This window comes from Pocillopora verrucosa, chromosome 4 (assembly GCF_036669915.1).
Source record: "Pocillopora verrucosa isolate sample1 chromosome 4, ASM3666991v2, whole genome shotgun sequence".
Classification (NCBI taxonomy): domain Eukaryota; kingdom Metazoa; phylum Cnidaria; class Anthozoa; order Scleractinia; family Pocilloporidae; genus Pocillopora; species Pocillopora verrucosa.
The window spans coordinates 24588040-24614897 of NC_089315.1; the positions used below are offsets into that span (position 1 = coordinate 24588040).

The 26858-nt window shown below is 37.1% G+C and overlaps 1 protein-coding gene and 2 long non-coding RNA genes across 10 annotated transcripts in view; 2 read left to right on the forward strand and 1 right to left on the reverse strand.

The window, feature by feature from the left end:
• On the forward strand, nucleotides 1–7837 carry LOC131779359 (uncharacterized). 2 transcript variants are annotated; one of them, XR_010717342.1, is made up of 5 exons: nucleotides 1–188; nucleotides 2609–2649; nucleotides 3768–5002; nucleotides 6844–6888; nucleotides 7002–7837. It is a non-coding gene; the product is annotated as an uncharacterized lncRNA (long non-coding RNA). The 2 variants fall into 2 exon arrangements; XR_010717341.1 differs by having other exon boundaries at nucleotides 6844–7837.
• LOC131779360 (uncharacterized) overlaps nucleotides 7329–26858 on the reverse strand; it is a 23971-nt gene continuing 4441 nt past the window's right edge. Inside the window, exons 1-6 of one of the 7 annotated variants that reach the window (XR_010717338.1) lie at nucleotides 25862–26174; nucleotides 11096–11201; nucleotides 9850–10014; nucleotides 8776–8849; nucleotides 8136–8200; nucleotides 7334–7836 (exon numbers count right to left, since the gene is read on the reverse strand). This is a non-coding gene — a long non-coding RNA (uncharacterized lncRNA). Of the gene's footprint in view, nucleotides 7837–8135; nucleotides 8201–8775; nucleotides 8850–9849; nucleotides 10015–11095; nucleotides 11202–13432; nucleotides 13681–21266; nucleotides 21594–25861; nucleotides 26175–26858 lie in introns of those variants that run through there. The other 6 variants (XR_010717339.1, XR_010717340.1, XR_009339775.2 and 3 more) reach the window with 6 other exon arrangements.
• LOC131779357 (centrosomal protein of 112 kDa) lies at nucleotides 14510–17499 on the forward strand. The gene has a single exon (XM_059095903.2). The coding sequence runs from the start codon at nucleotides 15037–15039 to the stop codon at nucleotides 16264–16266; it is 1230 nt and encodes a 409-aa protein (XP_058951886.2). The 5' UTR covers nucleotides 14510–15036; the 3' UTR covers nucleotides 16267–17499.

Genomic DNA, 26858 nt, shown 5'->3' on the forward strand with positions numbered 1-26858 from the left:
GCGACGTGGCCAGAGGCAATGATGGACAAATCTTGTCATTTTTAATACAAAGCCAGGCGGAAGGTGGCAATTCGAATATCAGCTGCCTCTCAGATTATATATTTTTTTTTGTATTGTGGTCTTAGGATGGAACAATAGCAACACTGGTTGGAGAAGACCAAAATGGAAACCATGACTGAGTGTTGTAGGTGAGCATAATAAGACTAAAAGTCGAAAACTGCATGGAAAATTGTTTTCTCCATCCAGTTTATTCCTAACTCAAGTTATATGCTTTGCTTCTAAGTAAGCTTGTAGCCTGTTTGAAATATTCTAAACGTTTAGTGGGAAATTCAGATATTTTTTGCATTTGTTTTGCGATGTTAGCTTATTGCATCCAAACATCAGTATACATATTCTCCATACTGTTCTCTATACATTAACTATGGTACTGTCAAAAAGACTCTGTTTGACAATGAAGACCCTCTTTTGTTGGTGATCATTTCCTTTTTCTTATTTGACCTTAATGTTTGATTCAGGGCTTTTAGAAATTATAAGGTAGTCACTCTAGAAATGTGTTTGTAGCTGGTAGACTTAAAAAAGTGGGATCAATATCAGTATCTGGGCAACTGCCCACCTACCCCTCCCCTAACCCAACATTAACCCTAACTTGTTATCAATTGACTGTTGTTGGATTAGGGGAGAGGACTAGGTGGGCGGTTGCCCAGATACTGATATTGATCCAAAAAGTGAATGCTCACAAAGTTTCCATGGGCAAGAGGAAATGTTTTTGAAAGTTCCCCAAAGGAGTTGACTAAAATATGATTTTTTACTCCTTTAATTTAAATTTGTATTTCCGTTTTTTGATGCACTTATTATTAGTCTCACAGTTTGAATATTTCTTTAAAAAGGGGAAGTGATACTTATATGTTCATTTTGTCAGTGAAATATTTTGGTGAGCAGAGTGTATGCAATTTTTAAGTAGTTGTGTGTTTTTTATCAACATACTGCTCTATAAAAGGGGTAGCATATTATGCGTGGTTTCCAAGAGGGTAGCTGCTTTCCTGTACAAGAAGTTATTGGAGAAACTAACTCCTCTGGATTTCTGCTTTTCCCTACAATGTATAAAAGCACTCACTTAAGAAGCATAATCCATATCACACATTCTGAAATAAATTACTTTCTATAAAAGCCAAATCAAATTAAGATTTTCTCTACAACATATCAAAGCACTCACTTAAGAGGCATGATCCTTATCACACATTCTGAAAGACATTATATTCTATAAAAGTCAAATCAAATTTAGCTGTTTAAACTTAACATTTCAAAAGAAAGATTTCATTTTGAATTGTGAAATTTCTTCTGTGCTGTGACTCTGAAAATACCTTTCTTAAAATGGCCTAATATGAATTTGTCAACTACAAATGTAGAATAAAATTTTTCAAGCACTTCCTTATCAATCATTAATTTAGTCTCTGATATTTTCAAAAGGGTATCATTGATTTTCAAACTACTATTTGTAAGTAATATTTACAGGTGGGTCCCTGTGACTTTGAAGCATGTTGCCCAATTTTTCTTTTCCAAGGGATTATAAATTTAGGAACTGGTGCATTATAATGTAGAGTTACACTGCAGGAACATTCGGTGGTTATGAATGTGCATGAAGCACAAGGATAACTCGTTGCAATGCATGATTGTAGATCTTTGAGATGACCCTTTTTCTTTTATTGTAACAGACTCCAAAAGAGATATTTGAATATTTCAACATCCACAAAGCAATTATTGGATGAGGTTGATTTCATGCATAATCCAAACCGAGGTCTGAGTTATCTGCCAAAGCAGAAGGCTGAGACAGATACATGTAACACAAACAGGAGGTTTGATAATTTATAATATTTTGTGTGAACTAAATTCAATAATTGTGTTGTTCATTTTTTAAAGAATCTGCCTTAAAAGGACACCTCTCTGAGTTTGCAAAAGTTTGGGAAAACTACACTGAAAAAGGACCTGAAAATTTGGTATACTTTGAACTTGGAATGATAAATGCAGTATCCACTGCAGATGTTTTGTTGATTGAATGTTCTTTACCAATCAGACTTATTATATTGAGTCCAATGTGAAATATCATCGACCTGTTATTGTGCAGCTTAAATCTCTTAAAAAAATTATGTGAAATGCTATGAAAAAGGTTTTGTTGATTCATTGCATATGGTGAATGGACCTTAAGCACTTAAACCCTAAACACACTACAGTCAAACCTGTATTAAACAGTATTGTATTAACCCTTTCACCCCCAAGATTACATTTATTTAGTAATTCTCCTTACTGTCTGCCATAAAATTCTTATGTTAGTTCTCAGAATTTGATATTGGATCAGCTAGTGATTCCCTAATCTATATATTTTTCATTAATCCCATCACTTTTGTGCTTGAAATTGAATAGATGTTGTAGAGAGAAATTCCCTCTTGGTCACTCACAGGAGTCAAGAGGTTAAGCAGTTGGTTGTCAAAGTACTGAAATTCTTTTTTCCATGAGATAGTGTAATTTTCTCCTTTATCAGGTAGTGACCACTATTATAAGGTCATGGTCATCCTCGACTGAGTCCCAATGGTCTATTTGTATTTTCTTTCAGGTGAAATGAATTGTCCAATCAAGCCGAACCACTAAAGAAAAGTAAGGATAATCTTTCATATAATTTAATCTTTGGTTATCTCCCAGAATCAATTAGTACTTTTCGTTCAAAGTTTTAGTTCAATGCATTGCAGATATCTTAGTCTATTCTTTGGACTGTTAGGACAAATATTAGGCATAAAGATCATGCAAGTCATTTGCTGGTCATCCTGTGTTAAGCTGTCAACCTCTATTTAATGGTCACCCCACCATTCTCCATAACATTAACCCTTTAACTCCCATGAATGACCAAGACAGAATTTCTCCTTACAATATTAATACAATATCAAGCAGACAAGCAACAAGAATAGAGAAAAAGATCAATTAGGGGATTGAAAGTTGATCCAATACCAAATTCTCCAAACTAACATCACAAGGACTGTATGGTAAACAGTAAGGAGAATTGCTAAAGAGATCTTTGGAGTTAAAGAGTCAGTACTGGTTTGACTGCAAGTGTTGTGCTAAAAAGAGAAACTCAGTACATTTGAACCTGTTTAAGGGTGGGGTTTTTAAGTATATTTTGGTACTGCAATTATTAGAGCGACCAGAAAAGGGAAACAATTTTAATATGTTTACTCCAGTTTTGTTTCTTCTTAATCAATTATCAGAGGTGATGACTTCTTTTTTTCCTAAATCAAATTATCTTTTATCTAAATTATATTTATTACTAAAATGACAATTTTTAATCATTATGGTTACAATTTAGAGAGTTGCAACTGGATAACTCCATTTCAGATCTCTCTCAACCCTTTAACCCCCAAGAGTGACTAGCATCTAATTTCTCCTTACAATGTCACCACTGAATCACACATTAATGTCATGAGAATAAAGGAAATGATCACCAACTAAAGAAACTCTTGATTGTTAGACAAATTCTTCTTATCAGCACCATTGTAAATGTTCAGAGAACAGTATGGAGAATATGATTGCTGATATTGAGTATAAAGGGTTAAATACCATTCTACAATAGACATGTTGATTGATTGATTCCTTTTTCCATTTTTGCCATGCTCTCCAAGTCCAGAAGTCCAATATACAGTTATGTATTGAGGAAGTTTCAACTTAATTTTTTTAATTAATTTTTAATAGTTATTAACCATTTCTTATAATTTCCTTCCTAGGTGATAGAGGTGATTGTCCTTTGGCTGGTTGTTTGAACTTGTGGCTGCAACATGAAACAATACACAATCCACCAAAAAGCAAAGAGAAAAGACAGAGAGCTTGTAGAAACGTGAACTTTTTTGCTGCGCTGAAAGGATCTTGAACTGTTTACAAAATATGTGTGACTAATGGCTGACCTGCAATGGAATCTTCCTCATTGATCAAGTCTCTTCCCCAGTCTTGATCTGTGATGCTAAAACTTGGTCCACCAAAAAACAAAAAGGAGCTTTTGAGAGCTGTTTTGGAAACTGGACTGTCCGGCTTGTTGGGCTGATCAGATCTTGAACCATGTACAAGAGATGGTGTGACTAAGAGCTGACCCACAATGGAGTTGGCATCACCTATAAAGTCTCTTCCTCAGTCTTGATCTGTGATGCTAAGACTTGGTCCACCAAAAAATAAAGAGAAGTGTGTGAAAGTTGTTTTGGAATCTGGACTGACATACTGTGTTGAACAAATCTTGAACTGTGCACAAGAGATGGGTAACTAATTGCTGACCCACAATGGAGTTGGCATCACCCATAAAGTCTCTTTCTCGGTCTTGATCTCTGGTGCTAAGACTTGGTCCACCAAAAAACAAAGAGAAGTGTGTGAAAGCTGTTTTGGTAAACTGGACTGTCTAGTTGCACTAGACAGATCTTGAACTGTACACAAGAGATGGTGTGACTAAGAGCTGACCTGCAATGGAGTTGGCGTCACCCATAAAGTCTCTTTCTCAGTCTTGATCTGTGATACTAAGACTTGGTCTACCAAAAAAAAAAAGGGAAGTGTGTGAAAGCTGTTTTGGAAACCGGACTGTCTTACTGTGCTGAATGGACCTTGAACTGTGCACAAGAGATGGGTGACTAATTGCTGATCCATAATGGTGTTAGCATCATCCACAAAGTCTCTTCCTCAGTCTTGATCTGTGATGCTAAGACTTGGTCCACCGAAAAATAAAGAGAAGAGTGTGAAAACTGTTTGGGAAACAGGACTGTCTTACTGTGCTGAAAGGATCTTGAACTGTGTACAAGAGATGGGTGTTTAACAGCAAGCCTATCATGTCCCTGTTGGATTGAAGAATATATGCCAATGAGAAGTTGATCCCCTTTGAAATACATTGACCAGAAACTTTTGGACGGCTCATCTTGATGTTAGAGGCAGTTGGATCCTAAGGATTGTCATGCTGTCAAGAGAAAAGACATTTAAGTGGAAGGTAACAGTGCTTTCATTTTATTTTGTCATTTTATTAGACCAATAGTACTGTACATCAATTTATCCTATTAGGGCATCAGAGGTTGGTGTATTTTAAGTGGTTTTACCAAATCCAAAATTTTTTTTGTTTTTTTTTTCAGTTTTTTTAGGCATGACTTTTTAAAGCAGCAAAATTTTAAGCACATCAAACTCGTTGCTGGTCATAAAGAACACTCTCATAGTTTTCTTTGTGTTGTTTTAGTCTTTTGCACTTGCCTTACGTGATCAACACAATGTTCAGATTGGGTGTAGGATTTATTTTTAAAACTAAAAGCCAAAATGCTAGAAAATCATACAATTTTTCAACATATAACAAGTGGGACATTTTGCTCATTATTCGCATTTTTCCCCTGCCCCAGAGGGGCTCAGAAGAAAAAAAAAAAACCGCAACCTGCAAAATGTCTGTGCTTATTACATTAAAACCATTGAATAAGGTGTGTGTATTGTGCAGTGTATTCGGCCTTGAAGGTTTTTTATTTGATTGATTTGGAGATATTCAGCCGAAAATAGTTAGACTTAACCTGGGACTTGGACAAACACAATTGTTGATTATGAAGAATTGTTAAAAGAATTGAAACTTGAAACAACATTTGCGGTTTTCATGGTTTCATGAAGTGTTCTCATTAACTGACTCTTTGATCACTGAGAGATTAAAAAAAAAAGGAGAACCTAGAGCTGTGTTCTACAGGACTTAATTGACTCCATGACATTGACAAAATATTTTGTATGTCTGAGAGAGCATCTTGTTTTGTGATTCTCCTGTTGGTGTAAGACTTGAGATATTTGCAGTCTGGCCATGATATTCTTAGAGAACACTCCAGTTTTGATTTTCAAGAAAATCTTTTCAACTCTTTCTCTGATAAATTGTTATAGTCTAATAGTACCATGGGCTAACAACATTCCATCGATCAAGAGTGTTTTGACTCTTGCAAATATCATGTAAGGGTGGAAACATTTCTGGTTATTGGCTGTGTGACAGCAATATTATGTAAAAATAATCAAATCAACAAATGATTGCATTTACTCAAAGCAGTATCATAGATCAAAAACAGAAGACCATAGTCCAGTGCAGCATTTGTGGCCGTAAACCTGGGATATCGAAGCAGCACTCCATATCAAGGACAAACCAATGGTGTGTGATTCTCTGAAGAATCACCTCAATGCCTCTTACTAATAGGTCACAGAACTAGTTGATTCCAATCTAAAAATTTCGAAGTCGTCAAGTGATAAACAGCCTTGTGAAAGCAAAAAAGGGATTGTTACTGGTATTCACTGCAATGGGTTTAATTTGTCAATGAATTTTGAATGCTTTTCCGGAAAAAAAGGTTGTTTGACTTAAATCTCTTAGGTTGCATTTGTACTCTTGATCTGAAGCTTAGATTTCTTATCGCCAAACGATCAAACACTGTGCAGGTGGTGAAAAGTTATCTTCAAGAGCACGTGTTGCCTTTTGGTAATTAACCAACTCACTTGTTATTGTCGAAGGAATCAAAATTTTCATTTTCCTTTTTTTTTTTTTTTTTTTTTTTGCATTCCTCTCTGTCAAGGTAAAAAGTACCAAATTTGAATGAAACGTTACTGAATTATTTCTGAGCTGTGTAGTTGGCCAGCACATTTACACTCAACCTTGACGAGGAATGTTATTTTAAGTACAACCAGATTATGTGAAAACTTTTTCTCCTTTTACGTAGTTTTCGTTTAGTTGAAAGGAAATATTTAATTTTGTTGTATTTAAAATGTCACTGAAAAGTAAGCGGAATAGGAATTTTTTTTAACATCTTGCATTTTTTAATTTCTTTTCAGTAAAGCGAAGATTACAAGTTGAAAACGTTAAGGAGACCTGGATGGGTGAGTACAACTGTTGTGGTAAAGTTAAAGGGAAAGTTGTAATTTAGATATGAAGCCATCTAAAATAATATTACAGAAATTAAGAATTTCGTTGCTTTCTCCTTACTTCGCAGGTATTTCAAACCTTTCACGAAAGAGGCCAAAGAAAGACTTCAACCTCGAAAATAAGTGTAAATTGGGTAGCCAGAAACCTCCGTCAACTTTGTCCTTCTGGTGTAATTATATAACGTAAAGTACGGATGTGCATCCATGTTGTGTTTTGAAGAAACATTTTCCTAAGTCTTTCGGCGGGAAATGGCCATCTCAAGTAAGAGACCAAGGGGAACTGTCAATCTTAGAAAGAACGAAAAAAATCGGGGATCGATCCGCCACCGTCCCCCACCACACCCACCTCTCATAGACAGTTGTTTTGTAATTTCAAACAAGTAAATCCTTGTGGTAAACTACATCTTTTATACACATGCGTGCTGTAAGATTATGTTTGTCTGAGATGATCAAACTAAACGCATGCTTACTACAATATGTCGTACCACAATGTTAAACTCGTCTCAAATTACATAGCAACTGTTTGTGAGAGGCGGGCGTGGAGGGGGACGATGGTGGATCGACCTCCAGTTTTTCTTCCTTCCAAGGTTGACAATTCCCCCTGATCTCTTACTTGTGATGGTTAATTTTTAATGCTATTTAAGGGTGGATAATTGATCCTCAAAAATGTCAACCTCGGAAAAGGATCCGCCCACCATCCATGAAGGGCTTCGCTGCTGTTTTATTCTGTAGTACTCAACTCCAAATAAATCAATTACATTTTGCATCGAAACCAGTTTCAATCGTCTGCAAGAGTTCTGCACGCGACAGTTCGTAATGTTAGCAAACTTCTCCTTCTTTTCCACGCCGATTCTTTCTTGGACCTTTTATTTTCTTCTATCTTCCTCTTAATTCTAAAGGAAACTGTACAAAAATATAATGAATATTTTTTTTACTTCATATGTAACTGGCAATAAATCAATAAAACATCTGTAATAAACAACACTAAATATTTCAAAAGGTGTGTGTTTTACTTCAGAATGAGCGCGTAAATTTTTGATGTAAGCGAGAGGAAGGGAGAATTTAACATTTCTGATTCACCGGAAAACAATTTTCTGCTCTACGAAAATACTTGCCGATGCAAATGACTAAAACGGAAAATTCCAACGAATTACATAGATTTTTGTTCAGAATGTCCACAGTAACACAGCAATTATACTCACCAAAACAAGTAAAAGATACTCTCTTCTCCTCTGAACTCCATTTTAAACTTGTGAACTTTTCAGTACTTGGAAGAAGAAAATGGTAGCGACAATAATAATTATAACTTATAATTTTACAATAATCGAAACCAGATTAGCTTGTTACCCAACTCTAGCGTCTTTGCCAGCACCATATAATAGCCAGACCTACTATGGCAACGAGAACGTGGCGAAACAAAAGATTTAATGAGCAGAATAATAGCTGAGCACGTGCGCTCAAAAATTGTACATTTACCTGTTGTCCTCTAAAATAAAAAAACAACAAGAAATCCGCCGACGGCAAATTATTTACGCATCCTCTTGGAATTCAATGACATCTCCACATACGCAAGAAATTTGAAGAAGAAATTAGACGCAAAGACTGCTAACCAATGACCGAGTTTTTCAGACAAAATGTAAAGTTACTTAGTGATAAATGTTTTCAAAATCAGACAAAATGGGAAAACGGAGATCTGTATATGGCAAATGTAGATGGTAGTCCGCCTTCCTTCCACATTGTGACCACAAACATTTATCTTGGAAATAGGGAAAGTAAATATGACACCTCTTACTCTACAATAAATAGAATTTAAATCAAATCCTAACAAACAAAAATACATACTTGGCCTTACTTCCTTTCTTTAGACGTTAAAGAGATCTTGAATCAGTTCCTTCTCCTATGCTTTCTTTCAAAATCTGAAATAAATTGGAGAAGAGGAAAATGTCAACACCTTTATACTCACAACATTCACCTGGAGAGAAGGAACGGTGCGATAAAACACCAAGGTAAAGGGCTAAAATAATGCAAAGGCCCCAAAGTAACACATTAAATACAACAACATGGAAACTGTTTAAAAAACAACAAACAAACAAACAAACAGACAACAAAACAAACAAACCAAAACATTCTAGTGAGAACAGAACAACATAACATGAATATTTTATTCACATTTTCAAACACCTCGAAACTCTTCAGAACTACGTTCTCGGTCTTTGAAGATGTGATGACACCGTAAATGCTGGTTATATTACTGAAATATTACAGAGAAAATGAACAGAACCAAACAACACCAAACTAAATGCCTTGTGAAATATCATGGGTTCTGTTTTTATTCGAACGAAGAGAAAACAAGTGGACGTCTATTTTTTCATCAGCCTACAGCTTCATGAATGGTACTTCAAAAACGTTGACTATCAAATTTTTAGCACGAGCTTCAACCTAGTTTTCAAGAAGTCAGTCATGCAAAGTACCCGCCAATAAAATGGCCTGAGAAATCAATACAAATATCAGCTATTGCAGTACAACTCGAATGAGCATTGATATTGATTATGACGTTATCACGCACGAGTCCCAAGGACTTTAATGTCATTTCCTTTTCATTAAATTCAGCTCCAAAAATAAAAAGTCTATGGCCCAAGCACCAGAGCTCCTCAGGTCTAGTTTAGGCTGCTTGAAGGGTGATGGATCTCGAAAGATTTTGAAATTGGATTTTTTCCCTTCCCCAGAAAAGTATTGCCCCTTTGCATTAATGACTTATTTCTGAATCTCTGTGATAAGGTAACTGCTGGAATGTGAGTTTGGGCAGATTTGATGAATTTGCTTCACTGATCTCAACATCCAGTAGATTGTTTCAAGCTCTCTTTTTGTAAAATTACATTGCATCTTTGAGAAAAGGTTATCATTTTACACACTGACCCGCCAGGTTTCTATCTTATTTATCTCCTTTTTATGTCCTGTCAATCGGCTGTGTTACTTTGCAGGTCTTGATAGTGTGCAGGAGCCACACTTCTCTAATCCAACTGATGTCCCAATTACCCAGGCACTTTAATCCAGGTTTGGCCATACTTGAGCAGTGAGAATCTTTAAAAAGAAAGCCAATAGTCAGCTACATGTATTGATGAATCTCTCTGCAGAGCAGTCAGCCAATTTGACATTCAAGCTAACTCTCAGTGTAAATCAAAAGTCCTTCAGTAAAACCAGCCATTAGTTAAGCACTCTTTCAGCCAGTTTGTCAGTAAGTCAGTCAGCTCATGCTTTAGTCAGTCAGTCAGCCACTCAGACAATCAGTGACTAAGTCATTTTGGTGATCTAGCCATGCCATCTCTTAGCCTGTTAACCCTTTAACTCCCATGAGTGACCAAGACAGAGTTTCTCCTTACAATATCTAGCAAACAATAACAACTAGACAAGTGATGAGAATAAAGAAAAAGACCAATTTGAGGATAATGATCCAACACTAAATTCTCTGAACTAACATGGTGACTAACTTGGTGAACCAGTTGATTACTAGATCAGTTAGCCAGCCAGAGTCTTAGACACTTGATGGACTACCTGTGAGGTCCATCTGTCATTGGATACGTCCTTAGCAGTCACTAGTTTAGTCAGTCTGATGGTCAGTTAACTACCAAGACAGTCGACCTACCAGCCCAACAGTTGGTCACTGGTCAGCCATGCACAGAGTCAGCCCACTGAGCAGCCAGTCTGCACATTAGTCTGCCAACATTCACCAGTTCAGTTATGCAGCAGTCAGTGAATTAGTTATTGAGTGGACAAACCATACTATTTATCTGGGAATTCCCTCAGCAAAGTAATCAGTTTGTCAGTTAGTCCACTGGTTAGTCAACCACTGTGTCAGCCAATTGAGCTAGCACTTTTAATATTTTAGAATTGCTTTGGTCCATAACATCAAAGTAGCATTAGATCAATAAACTATCAGTCACCACAAAACCAAATGTACTTTACAACCCCTGAAGCTCTGTGAAATACACAGTCAAAAAATCTAACAAGGCAAACAAGTTTACTGATCTTTCATGACTTGTTGCAAAACATGAATGATTCACTAAGAGGGGGGGGGGGGGGGGAAATTCTCAAAATGTCCTTTCAAGTGTCAAGAAAACTCACTAACACACCAACCTCTACTGTTCTAAATAACTTTGAGTACCTTTTCTTATTGTGATACAGCATGAACATTCCTCTTTTTCACAATTCTGGTAAGAAAACAGTTCTACTTTTGTCTTGTTTCTACTTCTTCAGTGTGAAAGATTCTTCTGAAAACAAATAAAAATATCATGATCATACTTTGAACTTTGACTGATCAAAAATTTCAAAACAGTGAAATAAAACCCTCTGTTGGGTATTTGATTGTGAGCATCATTCTATAATGTGAAAATTGTATTTCTAAGCCATTAACTCACAAAAGCCGACCCTTTACCATCAAACTCCTCCATTTATTTAAAACACGTGTATGACACTTGTAAGACTTGACACTTCCAGTTCAAATGCCCCACCTCAACCATGCAAGGTTAAAATTACCCACCCCCTCAGCAAAGACACGGCCAAATACACATGGGTTGCTGGTTGAATAATCAAAATTGACTGGGGCATAACTAGCCACTGATTCTCCCCATTGATAAGGGTCTCCTACAATCAGTCTGCAATGCAGACCTTCCCCATATGATTTGGGTCAGGGTAAGAATAGAAATTATGACAAGTGTTAACATAGGATGAAGATTTTCTGATCAAAAAATAGATTCCATGTTTTCATGCTTCTGTTCAGTAAGAGATCACAGATGACATCATAATGTGGTAAGGACAAAAAAAAGACATGCATTGTGTATTACAGTACAGACCCTCAGCAACAGGGATTCTATTTGCTTCATATGATAAAAAAGCAAAATGTTGTTAATAGTGATTCATTGAGGTATCAATCTGTACCCCAACAGATCATAGATAAGAGCCAATCAACATTGTGCATAATTCAGCTTATTATATAACAGATTTCATAACAAAGTTAGATTCATGTTAACCAATTCCTGAATGCAAGTAAGCATCCCATTCCCATGGTCCCGTTGATGATGAGTGCGAACACACTGAACCATGACAGAAGGAATTCCTCTCTTTATGAACCATTTAAACTACCCTATTGAGAATATCATGACACAATTTGTTCACAGATCAATTGTGCATTCATCAAAATCCTCAACAACATTACACAAAGTAAGCATCATCTGATTGGTAAGTATCATAATATTGCACAATGGCAGGTGAATTGAAAGGTTGCATCCTGAGATCTACAGTGTAAATTTTGTAGCATGTTAAAATGAAAAAGCTAAACTAGATTTCTCAATCTGCTTGTAATAAAAATCACAGTCACCCTTTCACTAAGAGGAACTGGTTAAATTTTTCTAGAACTGAGCCTCATTAACAAGGGAACAAACACCACACAGTAACTGCGTACTGTAAGTTTATGATGCAAGAATTTGGAGTTTGTATCTTAAAGTTTTGCAACTTGCTGTTGACTTAGATGGGGACTCTGTGAAGCTCTAATTAAAGGAGCAGCAATGAAAACAATTTCTGAGAAAGCACAATACTATGTGATACCGATGAAAATTAGATTTTTCTTTTGTTTACACTCTCCTCCTACTCCTGTAAGTGGCCACCCCATGCATAATAATTGACTCTTGGCAATGAAATTTGTCTTTATCTTGCAAATCAATAAAAATATGACCTTTTACAGAGCAACAGAACAGTCGGGATCAGTTTTGTCAAATCTCAATTTGTCCACAGAAAAACCAGAGTCGGACATAACATTTGTAGTGTCACATTATGGCCATGTTCGTTATGGTCTACTTTCCTCATTTCTCTTTTACATAACATAACCTATTTTCATTTGGTGTCTGCTTATGGGAATAATTCACCTAGGCAGACAGCTCTACCAATAGACAATTCTTCCAATAGCTGAGGGTGCTGGCTTGCGAGAGAGTTGATTGTATTGCTTAATTGAAGTGCTTAAGAAGTTTAGAAAGTAACCCAAATGCTGGACTCACCCTTAGGTGGACCCTGAGTGCTTATTTTGTACTTTTCACAAGTTTGCACATGCTTTATGCACTGTGGTTTGAAGACCACAAACTGATGCTTAAATCAGTTTTTAATTACTTTTGCATCATAAATCAGCATATATTGAGACAGAAGTATATACATTTCCATAAAATGTATATGTACCGGCAAGGGAATATATCTGTATCGTGGTGGTAAATAAAAAGAGGCTCCTGTTTAAAAACACATACACACACACCAAATTTCGAATTTCCAGCCGAGCAAAACTTTTCAACAGTAGCATGAGCATAATCAGCAAGCAGCTAAGTTATCAGATTAATCATTAACTTAGTTTACTAGCATACGAACTTAAGAACTAGCAAAGTCAGCAAAATAAAAGATCAGGCTGAAGAAACATAACAAAATAACCCGCTTATAACAGGATTTCTCCACGCGCATGTACCTCTTTTTGCAGCTTTCTGACATGAAGAGAAATATGGCCTTCATTTCTCTATTTTGGGACTACCATTTCCATCTGTTTTAAGTCCAAATGTCACCAAATGCCATAAAATATGTTTAAAATGAAAGAAATGTCAATTTCCCTTCCTGTTCGGGGTTTTATACTAAAGCTTCGCTGTGATTTTCCATCACACCCAACCACATCCGCCGCCATGTTGAATTCGACCTCTTTGTTCTCAGCTTGTTCCCAGCTCTTCTCCACGTATCGCGTGGAAGACTACGCGAAATGCAGAAAGTTGCGGAATCTCTTCGTGGATCAGAAGCACAATCAACTTTTACATATGTTTCTGATTTGCTGTTGCATTGGACGATTGACAACCACTTAACAATAAGGTTTTATTCGTTGACGGAGAACTCTGTAGTTATAAAGACTGTTATCGGCGGCCCCGTATAACGCCCTCAATGCGAGCCGATTTCAAAGCTTGAGTTCTCAAATCTGCGTGGAGGTTAAACTTCAATCTATCTTGCCTCACGAGTGTCATGACAAAACAGGGCTAACAACGTCATAAAAACTTCTTTTTTAGAATGGGTAACCACGAAATTCTACTACAAAATTAAATTCAACCGCAGAAGTACAGCAAGCTAAAATGTTTTGGTACAGTTGGTGACGCAACTGAAGTCGAGTGGGTGTATGTATCTTCTAAATCATTCAACCGGCTAAAACACGGATTGCTTGTCAATAAAATGTTTTCAAAACAAACGTCTCAGCTCCAAGCTAGACGGTGACAGGACGAGAAGTAATGAACTTTCGGGTACCTGTCTCCCTCAGGGTATGTGAATTAATTTCTCATTTTCAAACAGTAAAGTGCTTGACATCGGGCTTAAATTTGTAAAGCGTTTCTCACAAAATAAATAGACCTTGAAATTTACTGTCTTGAATTATCATTGGTGGAGGTCAACTTTAAGTAAAGAGGTTATTTGTATCACATTAATTCTGCCTTCAAAGAGAACTTTTACGCATAGACAAAGCTGTTTATTTCTTGGCCCTAATTCGCCAAAGGAAATTTTTTATGAAGTTTCTCACGAATGACTACCGCTTTTCAACTTTGCTAAAAGTGTGTGTCGACCAACGTAGAATCAATTAGCTTCGACTGAGCCTCGCCAGGTGGTGTTTTTAGCAATTATTCCACTGTCAAAACCCGACAATTGGTTCAGTCCTAGATAGCATCAAAATCGATTTATATGCAGATTTGGCTGAAAGTAAAAGTGTTTGTCTAAAATAATCGAAAGTTAGCTACACTGTGTTTATCGACGTCGTTCACAGATCACTGATTTTTTTAAGTCGGCTGAGCTTTAAGAAAAACGGATCCGTTGTGTGTTATTCTTGGCTGTTGAAAAACCAGAAGAGCCTTGACGTTAAAAAAGTGACAAGCTATTAATGGAAAGTCGTGGTTATAATAGTGCGCACGCAGGGTTTCCGGATTATCGATCGACTATAAAGTGTCTCGATCAAGGATCACTGGCGCGGCTTGAGTTCTACCGCCGTGAAATGCGCTTTCATTTTAAATAAGAATGTAAAATTCGAGCTTATAAATCAAACGGTAAGCTATGGAAAGGTCCTCGTCGAAGAACTCTGAAGGACACCTCTTCGACGTCTCGGACGAAGAGCGACAGTTTCTGGAGGAGAAAGCGGAAATCGTTCGCAGATTTCTTCAAGACCGAGAACTGGTTGAGTGCGCCCATGAAGATGAGAAAAACGAAATGCGCTTTGCGTTTGAAGCCGAAAAGGAGAACATGAAAAAGGCTTTTGAATGCGAGAAAGAAGAAATGAGACAGGCATTCTTGAAAGAAAAGGATAATATTCGCTTGGAATTCCAGGAGGCGAAACACGTTTTGAAACTGTCGTTTGACGACGAGAAATCAGTGTTGATGAATTCGTGGGATCGCGAAAAGGAAAACCTTTTGGAAAATTTTGAGAGGGAGAAAAAGGAATTAAAGAAAAGTTTTGAAAAAAATTTGAAGGAAAAAGAAGAGGGCTTTAGAGCAGAAAAGATAGAAATGGATGCGACAATACGCAAAAAACTCGAACGAATCGAGGACGTAGAAAAGGAATTAAAGCGAACTTTGTGTCAAGGCTTAGGGGATTTGGAAAATATTTATTTGGAGGAAAACGCGCTTTTGGAAACGGTGTACAACCATGAGCAACCTGAGGTGGACATGCACTTCAAATCGCTCTTAGATGCCGAGTTAAGCGTGGACAGAGAGGACTTGTTAAAATCATTGACCCAAGAAAAGAACAGGATGCAGTCGCACTACGCTAATAAACACAAACAAGTCGAGCACCAGTTCGCGTCGGAAATCATTGACATGGAAAAGCGATTCAAACAGCAGAAAAACGACTTAATGAACATCTTTAGGAGGGAAAAATCTGACATGGAGGAACACTTTCGCAAAGAGAAAGAAGATATCAGGCGTAAATTTGACGTGGATTTCCGGCGCATTTTACAACAAGAGAAGCTGAAATTCGAGTCGGAAATTCAAGGTTACGAACATGACATTTCTGTCTTGAAATATCAAAAGGAACAGCTGGAGAAATGTTACGAGCTGGAAATACAAACTTTGCGGCTAAAATTCGAGCGAGACAAACTTGAAATGGAGAATAAGTACACGAACGAAAAAAAGGATCTTAGGAGGGTTCTTAAAGGACAATACCAGAGAAAATTGAGCGACGATAAAGTTCGACTGGAATGGCTACTAGACCAGTTTCACCTTGGAAGAGGAGCCAGCAGCGAAAATCTTCGAACTTCTCAAAGCTTCAGCTCCGTTTATTCAGATTAAAGGCTTTAGCATTTACGCAATCAAACCTTATCGAGATTTAACCGGGTGAAGTACTTAAAAAGATTTTCGCAACGACGGTTAATGCTTAAAACTGAATTGCAAGCTCGATGGTTAGGAATCAGGTATTATCGTCAAGACGTTACAATTGCGCTGCCGCCATCAGTTTCAGTAAAATTAAATTTGCTCTATTGCCTCTTTTATTCAACATACACGGTTGATACCGAATTTGTACATAAAAAAAAAAACATTTGAAGAAAAATCAGCATGAACTATAAATGTAATGAAAACAGCCTTGGAGGCTGCGGGAAAACGAAAGAGATTATTCTAGTCTCGTTAAACAGTAAGAAAGCAATTAATATTTCATAGTTTTCGTATGGAATATATCTAAAAAGATCCGCAAACTATCAACAGAGATTATTTGGGTCTTTTAAAAGATGTGAAATGCAAATCATATGGTAAGTTTGAAATTCTGTGTAGTGCTGATGGCTAGGAAGAGGCCAACCGAATATTGTATAAAAATTGTATTAAAAAATTGTTTCAAGAGTTATCTATTAAATATGTCTATTAATAATGATTTTTTCGGTTTTCTTTTAGCCTGTATTCATAAGCCTGAACGTGCTGGGAAGAAAACAGACATAGAGTTTGTCGATCGCGTGATAATCTCCGTCTGAGCGCTTAACGCTCTTCGATTTCAAAACCTTAACCCCTTGGGGTGATTAGCATCTGATTTCTCCCTACAGAAAAACCCTGAAACAAACATTGAGGTCAAGGGAATAAAAGAAATAATCGCGAACTCGAGAATGTCTTTATTATTAGACAAATTATCCATGTAAGACTTTAGAAAATGGATAAAGAACAGTACGGCGAGCTTGCATATTAATGTTCGATCATAAAGGGTTAACCCTTTAACCCCCAAGATCTCATTAGTAATTCTCCTTACTGCCTGCCATACAGTTCTTGTGATGTTAGTTTAGAGAATTTTATATTGGATCAACTTATAATTCCCTAAGCGATATTTTTCTATATTCTCATCACTTGCCCGTTTGATGTTGTATTGATATTGTAAGGAGAAATTCTGTCTTGGTCACGCATGGGAGTGAAAGGGTTAAATCCGAAGACTTTGAATCGCACAGCTTGATAAATGAAAGAAACTGCAATAATTTGGTATTCAGTGCATTTTCTCCTTGCCTCGAGTCACTTCAGTTACACATGAGAAGCTGTTCGTCTTGTTTAATCCTTTCAACCGCAGCGCTGACCAGAAAGAAACTTCTTCTAACAACAGCAATACATTTCAAGCAGAAAGGTGGGGGAGGGGGGGGGGGGCGGGGGTAAGGAAAGGTACCAGTTGGAAATGTTGTTTGATTTAAAACCCAAATTCTCAGAACTAGAATTGACAGAAGTGTATGGCAGATATTGTTGAGAATAAACATGAAGATTTTGGCCAGTAACATAAGTAACATAAAACATGAAAAATAAAAATAAAACGACGAGGACGACAGCGTCAGCAATTTTATTATTTTTTTGTGTGTGATTTTTCAGTTCTTTTATATTTTTTTTTTGGGAGTTTTTATCGGCAAAGTTTTCAATTTTTTTGTGCACACGTTATGTTCGCAACGCGTGACTCACATTTTATTTTTTTTTTCTCTTTTTCATTTTTTTTTTTTTTGGTGTCATAGGTCTCAAGCCTACGTCAGTAACGCAAGCGGGAGCAAGTGCTGTTTTACAAGACCTCAGTGACATTTTGCAAGCCGAACACTGCCGGGTCACGCAGGAACTCCTGGCGTGACCAAATATATTTATTAAGTGAAAGCAATATATTTGCAACAGACTCGACATTCACTGACTTATGGGACTTGAAGTGAACCCTGTTTTTCATGCCCAGTTGGACATAACGGTCATCTCAGAACTACATGACGACAACAGCAATGCAATATAGGTGTCGAATTCTTCTTCGAAATATTACAGACGAAATAAGGCTTCTATTTTGGAGAGTTGGATGCGCATGTGTAGTTATTTTCCCTCGAAAAACCCCATTCATTTTATCCTCAACCACAGCAAATTTGATATACGGCTACCAGAAAGTCACCAGCAAAATCGACGGGTATCAATAAAAACATTGGTGACACTTGTTGAATTTGCAATAATTAGAGATGTTGTTGGGTGATCAGAATGAAAGAATTAAAATAGTTAACTCCATTAATATTTGGATAAATGAATACTGCAGTTGACATCAACCCTTTGGGCGCTTCAAGGAGACAACCAAGGCCAAATTGCAGCCTGAGAAGAAACGGACACATTTTCTGAAAACAATCTAGGTATCTGCAGGAGTTTATATGTAACTACACACTGAGGCGGAAACGAATCATTTCCGGGTTGCATAATTATCTTAAAATGCTAATGTTATTCTAACTGAAGCTTCAAAACGAGTTACTGAGTTGTTTTCTAAAAGAGTGTCTATGCTTAAACTTAGCGTCAAATCCGATATTTTTAAATTTTGAACTTGAATTTTAAACACGAGATTCTTAAAGTGCGTTTCCCGTCAGAAATTCTAAAGAACAACTTCACCCCTTTTGTAACGCACTCCTTACTTAATCTTTTCAATGAAAGCATTCCTGTGAGGACCACAATAACTGCCCAGGTCAAAAGAGAAGCGATTACCACAGAGACAGTCGGCTATGATTGCGCCAAAATGGAGAGAATACGACATGTTCTCATTTTTTATAGAAATAGGACAATGTTAAATATGAAGTAACCCATGTGACGAAGAGAAGTAAACAGCATCTTTCCATGCAGTTTAGAGTTTGTCTTACACAAATTCTCAAGAGATGTGACTGAAATTTTGAAGAAACTTGACGACATTCGCGGAGCTGGGGGAGATTTAATGAGAGTATCAATCCGGCATGATGTCTGTGATCCCATGCCAATTTCTCCCAAAGTCCTGTTTTTGTTATAATTTTATCCTAACTACATGATTAGTCCTTGTTTTGAGGTGTAAAATCCTCCAAAAACGTTGACATCTAATTCTCAATTTTTTTAAATTATAGATATACTAAATAACTTGAAACAAGCTGCACAAATTACGGAGTGATAATTGCTTGTTTCAGTCCACAATTATGGTCGAACACTTGTTTCCATTTGTTCTACTTCGTAATGCACAGATATTCGTTAATTAACATTAGTAAATATGCAGTGACATAATTTTTGCATTGACTCAAATCCGTTTGTTTGAATAACTCTGCAAACCTCTTGAGTCAGATCAAGCAAGAAACATTCCCCCTCTACCCCCCCCCCCCAACAAAATGAGCAAACCCATTTCATGAGTTACAAGAGAGCCAGAGTCACGTCCCACTGTGAGTCTTATCCACGCCTGAGTCACATTAGAGACTGACTTAGATCTGAGCCTGAGTCATATCCCAACCTGACGGAATGTCATTTAAGACTGACTCAGATCTGCTGTGATCAGATCAGCAGATTTCATGAAATGAGTCACACCCAAGCATGGGGCGGAAAGCAATCAAGAACATAAAGCGTTCTGTTGTTAGCATACTATGGCAACAACGTGAAGCCTGAAGTTATGAAAATATTTTCCAGATACCTAAGTTTACTTTTAACGATGAAAAATGGCCTTTCATAAAAATAAATAGCATTTTTTAAGCAAGGTGGCCCAATCATTTGTGAAGGCTGAGCCCTGAATTTCTTCAAATATCAAGTTATTACAATGCTAATCTTAAAATTCCAAAATATAAAATTTATAACATTTATTTGCGAATTTTCAACTAAGATTTATCACACAAGCATTATTTCATCTAAGACAGCTCATTCTCAGAATTGTATTTTACAAAATGCATATGAATTACATTCCTGACTGCGTCCAAACAATGCTCTTGTCAAAGCACATTAAATTTCATAAAATTTGACTAGATCGAAGAATGCACATTGACCAATAAATAAATTACTGAGCCATATATATTCAATCAAAATAAGGAGTCCTTGGTCATCCACGCTCCATTCGAGATTCTACACAAGAGATCAGCCTACCTAAAACAAAATGAAATTTGTTATGTCTGCTGCAAGCTTTGACAAGAAATTAATATTCATAGACCACTGTCGCAAAATTTTCTCCTGAAGCGGAAACATTGGTAGCGCATGTTGAAATCTTGAAACATCTATAGCTCATTGAGCACTTTAATAATTACTATCATCTTCATGTGCAGAAGTGTTAGACACATCTGTTGTAACGTTATCCAAGTCCAAACCTTGTTATCCTTAGGATTTTATCAGACTTACTGCATTTAAGACAAAATTTAATTGAATTTATAACTTCTTATGTTTACAGTCAGTTGTTACACGTAGGTCTTCAACAACTCTAAGCCTGTCACAAAAGCTTCTCTCTTTAAACTCCAACGATCAACATTGAATCAGTAAACAATTTTTAAGGGCCAAGCGAGGATAAAAAAAAAAGAATTACAGTTCAGTGAATAAACACACAAAGGATTCTTAATTTATACCGGCACACTGATATGTTGGTTTGCCTGTGATTAGATATACTATACATGACTGATCCCAAGCGCATTTCGCTATCACTAGGACTAAACAGACTCGACGCAAACAACAACGAGACAATATAAGATTCTTTTTCCTTAGCTTAGGGGGCTCACCGATGAATCGAGAAGTTTCCCAAGAACACTAGCCGAGACATGCATTTTTCTGGTCGAGTAAGCTCGTGATTAAAATCGTTGGTCAAAACAGGAAGTGCTTGTGAAATATAATCTGACGAAAAACCTTCTGTAAATGTAGAAACATCGCACAGTGCTCATATCCGTTCAATAAAAGATTTTTCGTGAAAATTTACATCACTAACGTCAAACAAGTAAGCTATAGAAGTTACATTCTTCATCAACTTCTTGGCTTGGCCGTCATTTCATCAACCGAAACGCGCAAAGCCAGCAGTAATACCAAATATATTTGGAACTGGAGAGTGATTAAGACTGGTAAAATACCCCATTAATCTCATTCCTCGCCAGCTCCATCGTGAGGCAGCCAACTCTCTTTCTTTGGCGAGGGAAGCCGTGAAAATATAATAGGGAAACAGTTCCGTGCAATCTTAAATTTACAACTCCACCAATACAAAACGGAACCATATCGCAGGCTCAAGTTTGTTGTACCGAACGTGAAATAACCCAAGATACCAAAATAAAAAGTAAAACGAAGGTTACGGCAGGTGATCACTTCTCTTCCTGATCCCCGTTCCGGTCCCATTCACCGGTGCAGCACAGATGAAGGGGACTGGCGCTAGATTCTTCTCTGACTAACGTGCCACGTCCAACGTGGCAAGCGGGGTCTCAGGAGGCAGAAGTGAGCCCTACCGGGCTGTGCCAGCGGTGCACCTACTCTGGCACAGCCGATACTCTGAAAAAACGGATTAAGTACTTATACATCACAGAAGCTACACTCGCTTGTTTGTGGTAGACCATGAGCGGAAATCAAACCCGGATCAAGAAGGAAATGGGTAAGATCCTAAAAAAGTTAAAGCTTTTTATCCATAATCTTCTCAGAAATATTAAGTTATATTATTAAATGTTATTCGAATAGCACTCAATTGACATTTTCCCCACGCATGTGCATTTTCACTCAAGCCAAACAAGAGCGAGCGCGGGCGCGAATCTTTGGTCACTCATGGGAGTGAGGGAGTGAAAGGGCTTAATCCGAACAACCGAAGACTTTGAATCGCACAGCTTAATAAATGAAAGAAATTGCAATATTTTGGTATTCAGTGCATTTTCTCCTTGCCTTGAGTCACTTCAGTTAAACATGAGAAGCTGTTTGTCTCGTTTAATCCTTTCAATCACAGTGCTGACCAAAAAGAAGCTTCTTCTAACAACAGCAATACATTTCAAGCAGAAAGGTGGGGGGAGTAAGGGAAGGTGTCAGTTGGAAATGTTGTTTGAACAACAAGTTTTCAGAACTAGAATTGAAAGAAGTGTAAAGCAGATATCGTTGAGAATAAACATGAAGATTTTGGCAAGTAACACAAGTAAAATAACACATGAAAAAAATGAAACGACGACGACAGCGTCGGCGATTTTATTATTTTTTTGTGTGTTTTTCAGTTCTTTTATACTTTTTTTGGGAGTTTTAATCGGTAAAGGGGAAAGTGTTCTTTTCTAACAGATAATTATTATACTTAAAGTGACTCCCGTTATATACTTTTTTCTTTTCTTTTTCACTTTTATACTTTTTTTGGTGTCATTAGGTCTCAAGCCTACGTCAGTAACGCAAGCGGGAGCAAGTGCTGTTTTACAAGACCTTGACGTTTTATAAGCCGAACACTGCCGAGTCACGCAGGAACTCCGCCGAGTCCTTGCGTGACCAAATATAATCACTAATTGAAAGCAATATATTTGCAACAGACTCGACATTCACTGACTTATGGGACTTGAAGTGAGCCTTTTTTCATGCGCAATTGGACATAACGGTCATCTCAGAACTACATGACGAGAACAGCAGTAAAATATAGGTGTCGAATTCTTCTTCGAAATTTTACAGACGAAATAAGGCTTCTTCTTTGGAGAGTTGGATGCGCATGTGTAGTTATTTTCCCTCGAAAAAACCCGTTCATTTTATCCCCAACCACAGCAAATTTGATATACGGCTACCGGAAAGTCACCAGCAAAATCGACGGGTATCAATAAAAACATTGGTGACACTTGTTGAATTTGCAATAATTAGAGATGTTGTTGGGTGACCAGAATGAAAGAATTAAAATAGTTAACTCCATTAATATTTGGATAAATGAATACTGCAGTTGACATCAACCCTTTGGGTGCTTCAACGAGACAACCAAGGCCAAATCGCAGCCTGAGAAGAAACGGACACATTTTCTGAAAACAATCTAGGTATTTGCAAGAGTTTACATGTAACTTAGCACTGAGGCGGAAACGAATCATTTCCGGGTTGCATAATTATCTTAAAATGCTAATGTTATTCTAACTGAAGCTTCAAAACGAGTTACTGAGTTGTTTTCTTAAAGAGTGTGTATGCTTAAACTTAGCGTCAAATCCGATATTTTTAAATTTTGAACTTGAATTTTAAACACGAGATTCTTAAAGTGCGTTTCCCGTCAGAAATTCTAAAGAACAACTTCACCCCTTTTGTAACGCACTCCTTACTTAATCTTTTCAATGAAAGCATTCCTGTGAGGACCACAATAACTGCCCAGGTCAAAAGAGAAGCGATTACCACAGAGACAGTCGGCTATGATTGCGCCAAAATGCAGAGAACACGACGTGTTCTCATTTTTTATAGGAATAGGACAATGTTAAATATGAAGTAACCCATGTGACGAAGAGAAGTAAACAGCATCTTTCCATGCAGTTTAGAGTTTGTCTTACACAAATTCTCAAGAGATGTGACTGAAACTTTGAAGAAACTTGACGACATTCGCGGAGCTGGGGGAGATTTAATGAGAGTATCAATCCGGCTTGATGTCTGTGATCCCATGCCAATTCCTCTCAAAGTCCTGTTTTTGTTATAATTTTATCCTAACTACATGATTAGTCCTTGTTTTGAGGTGTAAAATCCTCCAAAAACGTTTACATCTAATTCTCAATTTTTTTAAATTATAGATATACTAAATAACTTGAAACAAGCTGGTACAAATTACGGAGTGATAATTGCTTGTTTCAGTCAACAATTATGGTCGAACACTTGTTTCCATTTGTTCTACTTCGTAATGCACAGATATTCGTTAATTAACATTAGTAAATGTGCAGTGACATAATTTTTGCATTGACTCAAATCCGTTTGTTTGAATAACTCTGCAAACCTCTTGAGTCAGATCAAGCAAGAAACATGCCCCCCTCTACCCCCCCTCCCCCAACAAAATGAGCAAACCCATTTCATGAGTTACAAGAGAGCCAGAGTCACGTCCCACTCTGAGTCTTATCCACGCCTGAGTTACATTAGAGACTGACTTAGATCTGAGCCTGAGTCATATCCCAACCTGACGGAATGTCATCTAAGACTGACTCAGATCTGCTGTGATCAGATCAGCAGACTTCATAAAATGAGTCACATCCAAGCATGGGGCGGAAAGCAATCAAGAACATAAAGCGTTCTGTTGTTAGCATACTATGGCAACAACGTGAAGCCTGAAGTTATGAAAATATTTTCCAGATACCTAAGTTTACTTTTAACGACGAAAATGGCCTTTCATAAAAATAAATAGCATTTTTTAAGCGAGATGGCCCAATCATTTGTGAAGGCTGAACCCTGAATTTATTCAAATATCAAGTTATTACAATGCTAATCTTAAAATTCCAAAATATAAAATTTATAATATTTATTTGCGAATTTTCAACTAAGATTTATCACACAAGCATTATTTCATCTAAGACAGCTCATTCTCAGAATTGTATTTTACAAAATGCATATGAATTACATTCCTGACTGCGTCCAAACAATGCTCTTGTCAAAGCACATTAAATTTCATAAAATTTGACTAGATCGAAGAATGCACATTGACCAATTAATAAATTACTGAGCCATATATATTCACTCGCAATAAGGAGGACTTGGTCATCTACGCTCCATTCGAGATTCTACACAAGAGATCTGCCTACCTAAAATAAAATGAAATTTGTTATGTCTGCTGCAAGCTTTGACAAGAAATTAATATTCATGGCCACTGTCGCAAAATTTTCTCCTAAAGGGGAAACACTCGTAGCACAAGTTGAAATCTTGAAACATTTATAGCTTATTGAGCATTTTAATAATTACTATCATCTTCATGTGCAGAAGTGTTAGACACATCTGTTGTAACGTTATCCAAGTCGAAACCTTGTTATCCTTAGGATTTTATCAGACTTATTGCATTTAAAACAAAATTTAATTGAATTTATAACTTCTTATGTTTACAGTCAGTTGTTACACGTAGGTCTTCAACAACTCTAAGCCTGTCACAAAAGCTTCTCTCTTTAAACTACAACGATCAACATTGAATCAGTAAACAATTTTTAAGAGCCAAGCGAGGATAAAAAAAAAGAATTACAGTTCAGTGATTAAACACACAAAGGATTCTTAATTTATATCGGCACACTGATATGTTGGTTTGCCTGTGATTAGATATACTATACATGACTGATCCCAAGCGCATTTCGCTATCACTAGGACTAAACAGACACGACGCGAACAACAACGAAACAATATAAGATGCTTTTTCCTTAGCTCAGGTAGCTAGCCGATGAATCGAGAAGTTTCCCAAGAACACTAGCCGAGACATGCATTTTTCTGGTCGAGTAAGCTCGTGATTAAAATCGTTGGTCAAAACAAGAAGTGCTTGTGAAATATAATCTGACGAAAAAACTTCTGTAAATGTAGAAACATCGCACAGTGCTCATATCCGTTAAATAAAAGATTTTTCGTGAAAATTTACATCACTAACGTCAAACAAGTAAGCTATAGAAGTTACATTCTTCATCAATTTCTTGGCTTGGCCGTCATTTCATCAACCGAAACGCGCAAAGCCAGTAGTAATACCAAATATATATATATATATATATATATATAGAGAGAGTGATTAAGACTGGTAAAATACCTCATTAATCTTATTCCTGCGCCAGCTCCATTGTAAGGCAGCCAACTTTCTTTCTTTGGCGAGGGAAGCCGTGGAAATATAATAGGGAAACAGTTCCGTGCAATCTTAAATTTACAACTCCACCAATACAAAACGGAACCATATCGCAGGCTCAAGTTTGTTGTACCGAACGTGAAATAACCCAAGATACCAAAATAAAAAGTAAAACGAAGGTGACGGCAGGTGATCACTTCTCTTCCTGATCCCCGTTCCGGTCCCATTCATCGCCCCAGCACAGATGAAGGGGACCGGCGCTAGATTCTTCTCTGACTAACGTGCCACATCCAACGTGGCAAGCGGAGTCTCAGGAGGCGGAAGTGAGCCTTGCCGGGCTGGGCCAGCGGTGCACCTACTCTGGCACAGCCGATACTTTCTAAAGCGAATTAAGTACTTATACATCATAGAAGCTACACTCACTTGTTTGTGGTAGACCATGAGCGGAAATCAAACCCGGATCAAGAAGGAAATTGGTAAGATCCTAAAAAAGTTGAAGCTTTTTATCCATAATCTTCTCAGAATTATTAAGATATATTTTTAAATGTTATTCGAATAGCACTCAATTGACATTTTCCCTGCGCATGTGCATTTTCACTTAAGCCAAACAAGAGCGCGCGCGGGCGCGAATCTTTGTAATAAAAGCCTTTCATTAAAGATGCGCGAGCACTTTCACTCTCATGCTTCAATGTTTCTTCTATACGCGAGTTAGCGGCACAATAATGGTTTAAATACTTAGTGACGAGCCACTTGTGTAAAGTAGGGGCCTGTACAAGTCATTCCTAGTCTCAAAATAGAGCTGGGAAAGAAATTAATCTATCGCTGAGATGATATGGAGTACAAATTTATAAAAGTTTTGATATGATTCAAAATTAGATATATCGCGGGCGCTTATGCGTGATGGGTAGACTTAACCCTCTAAATTTTGGTTTCTGTAGTTAATTTAGACAATATAACCGCAGAT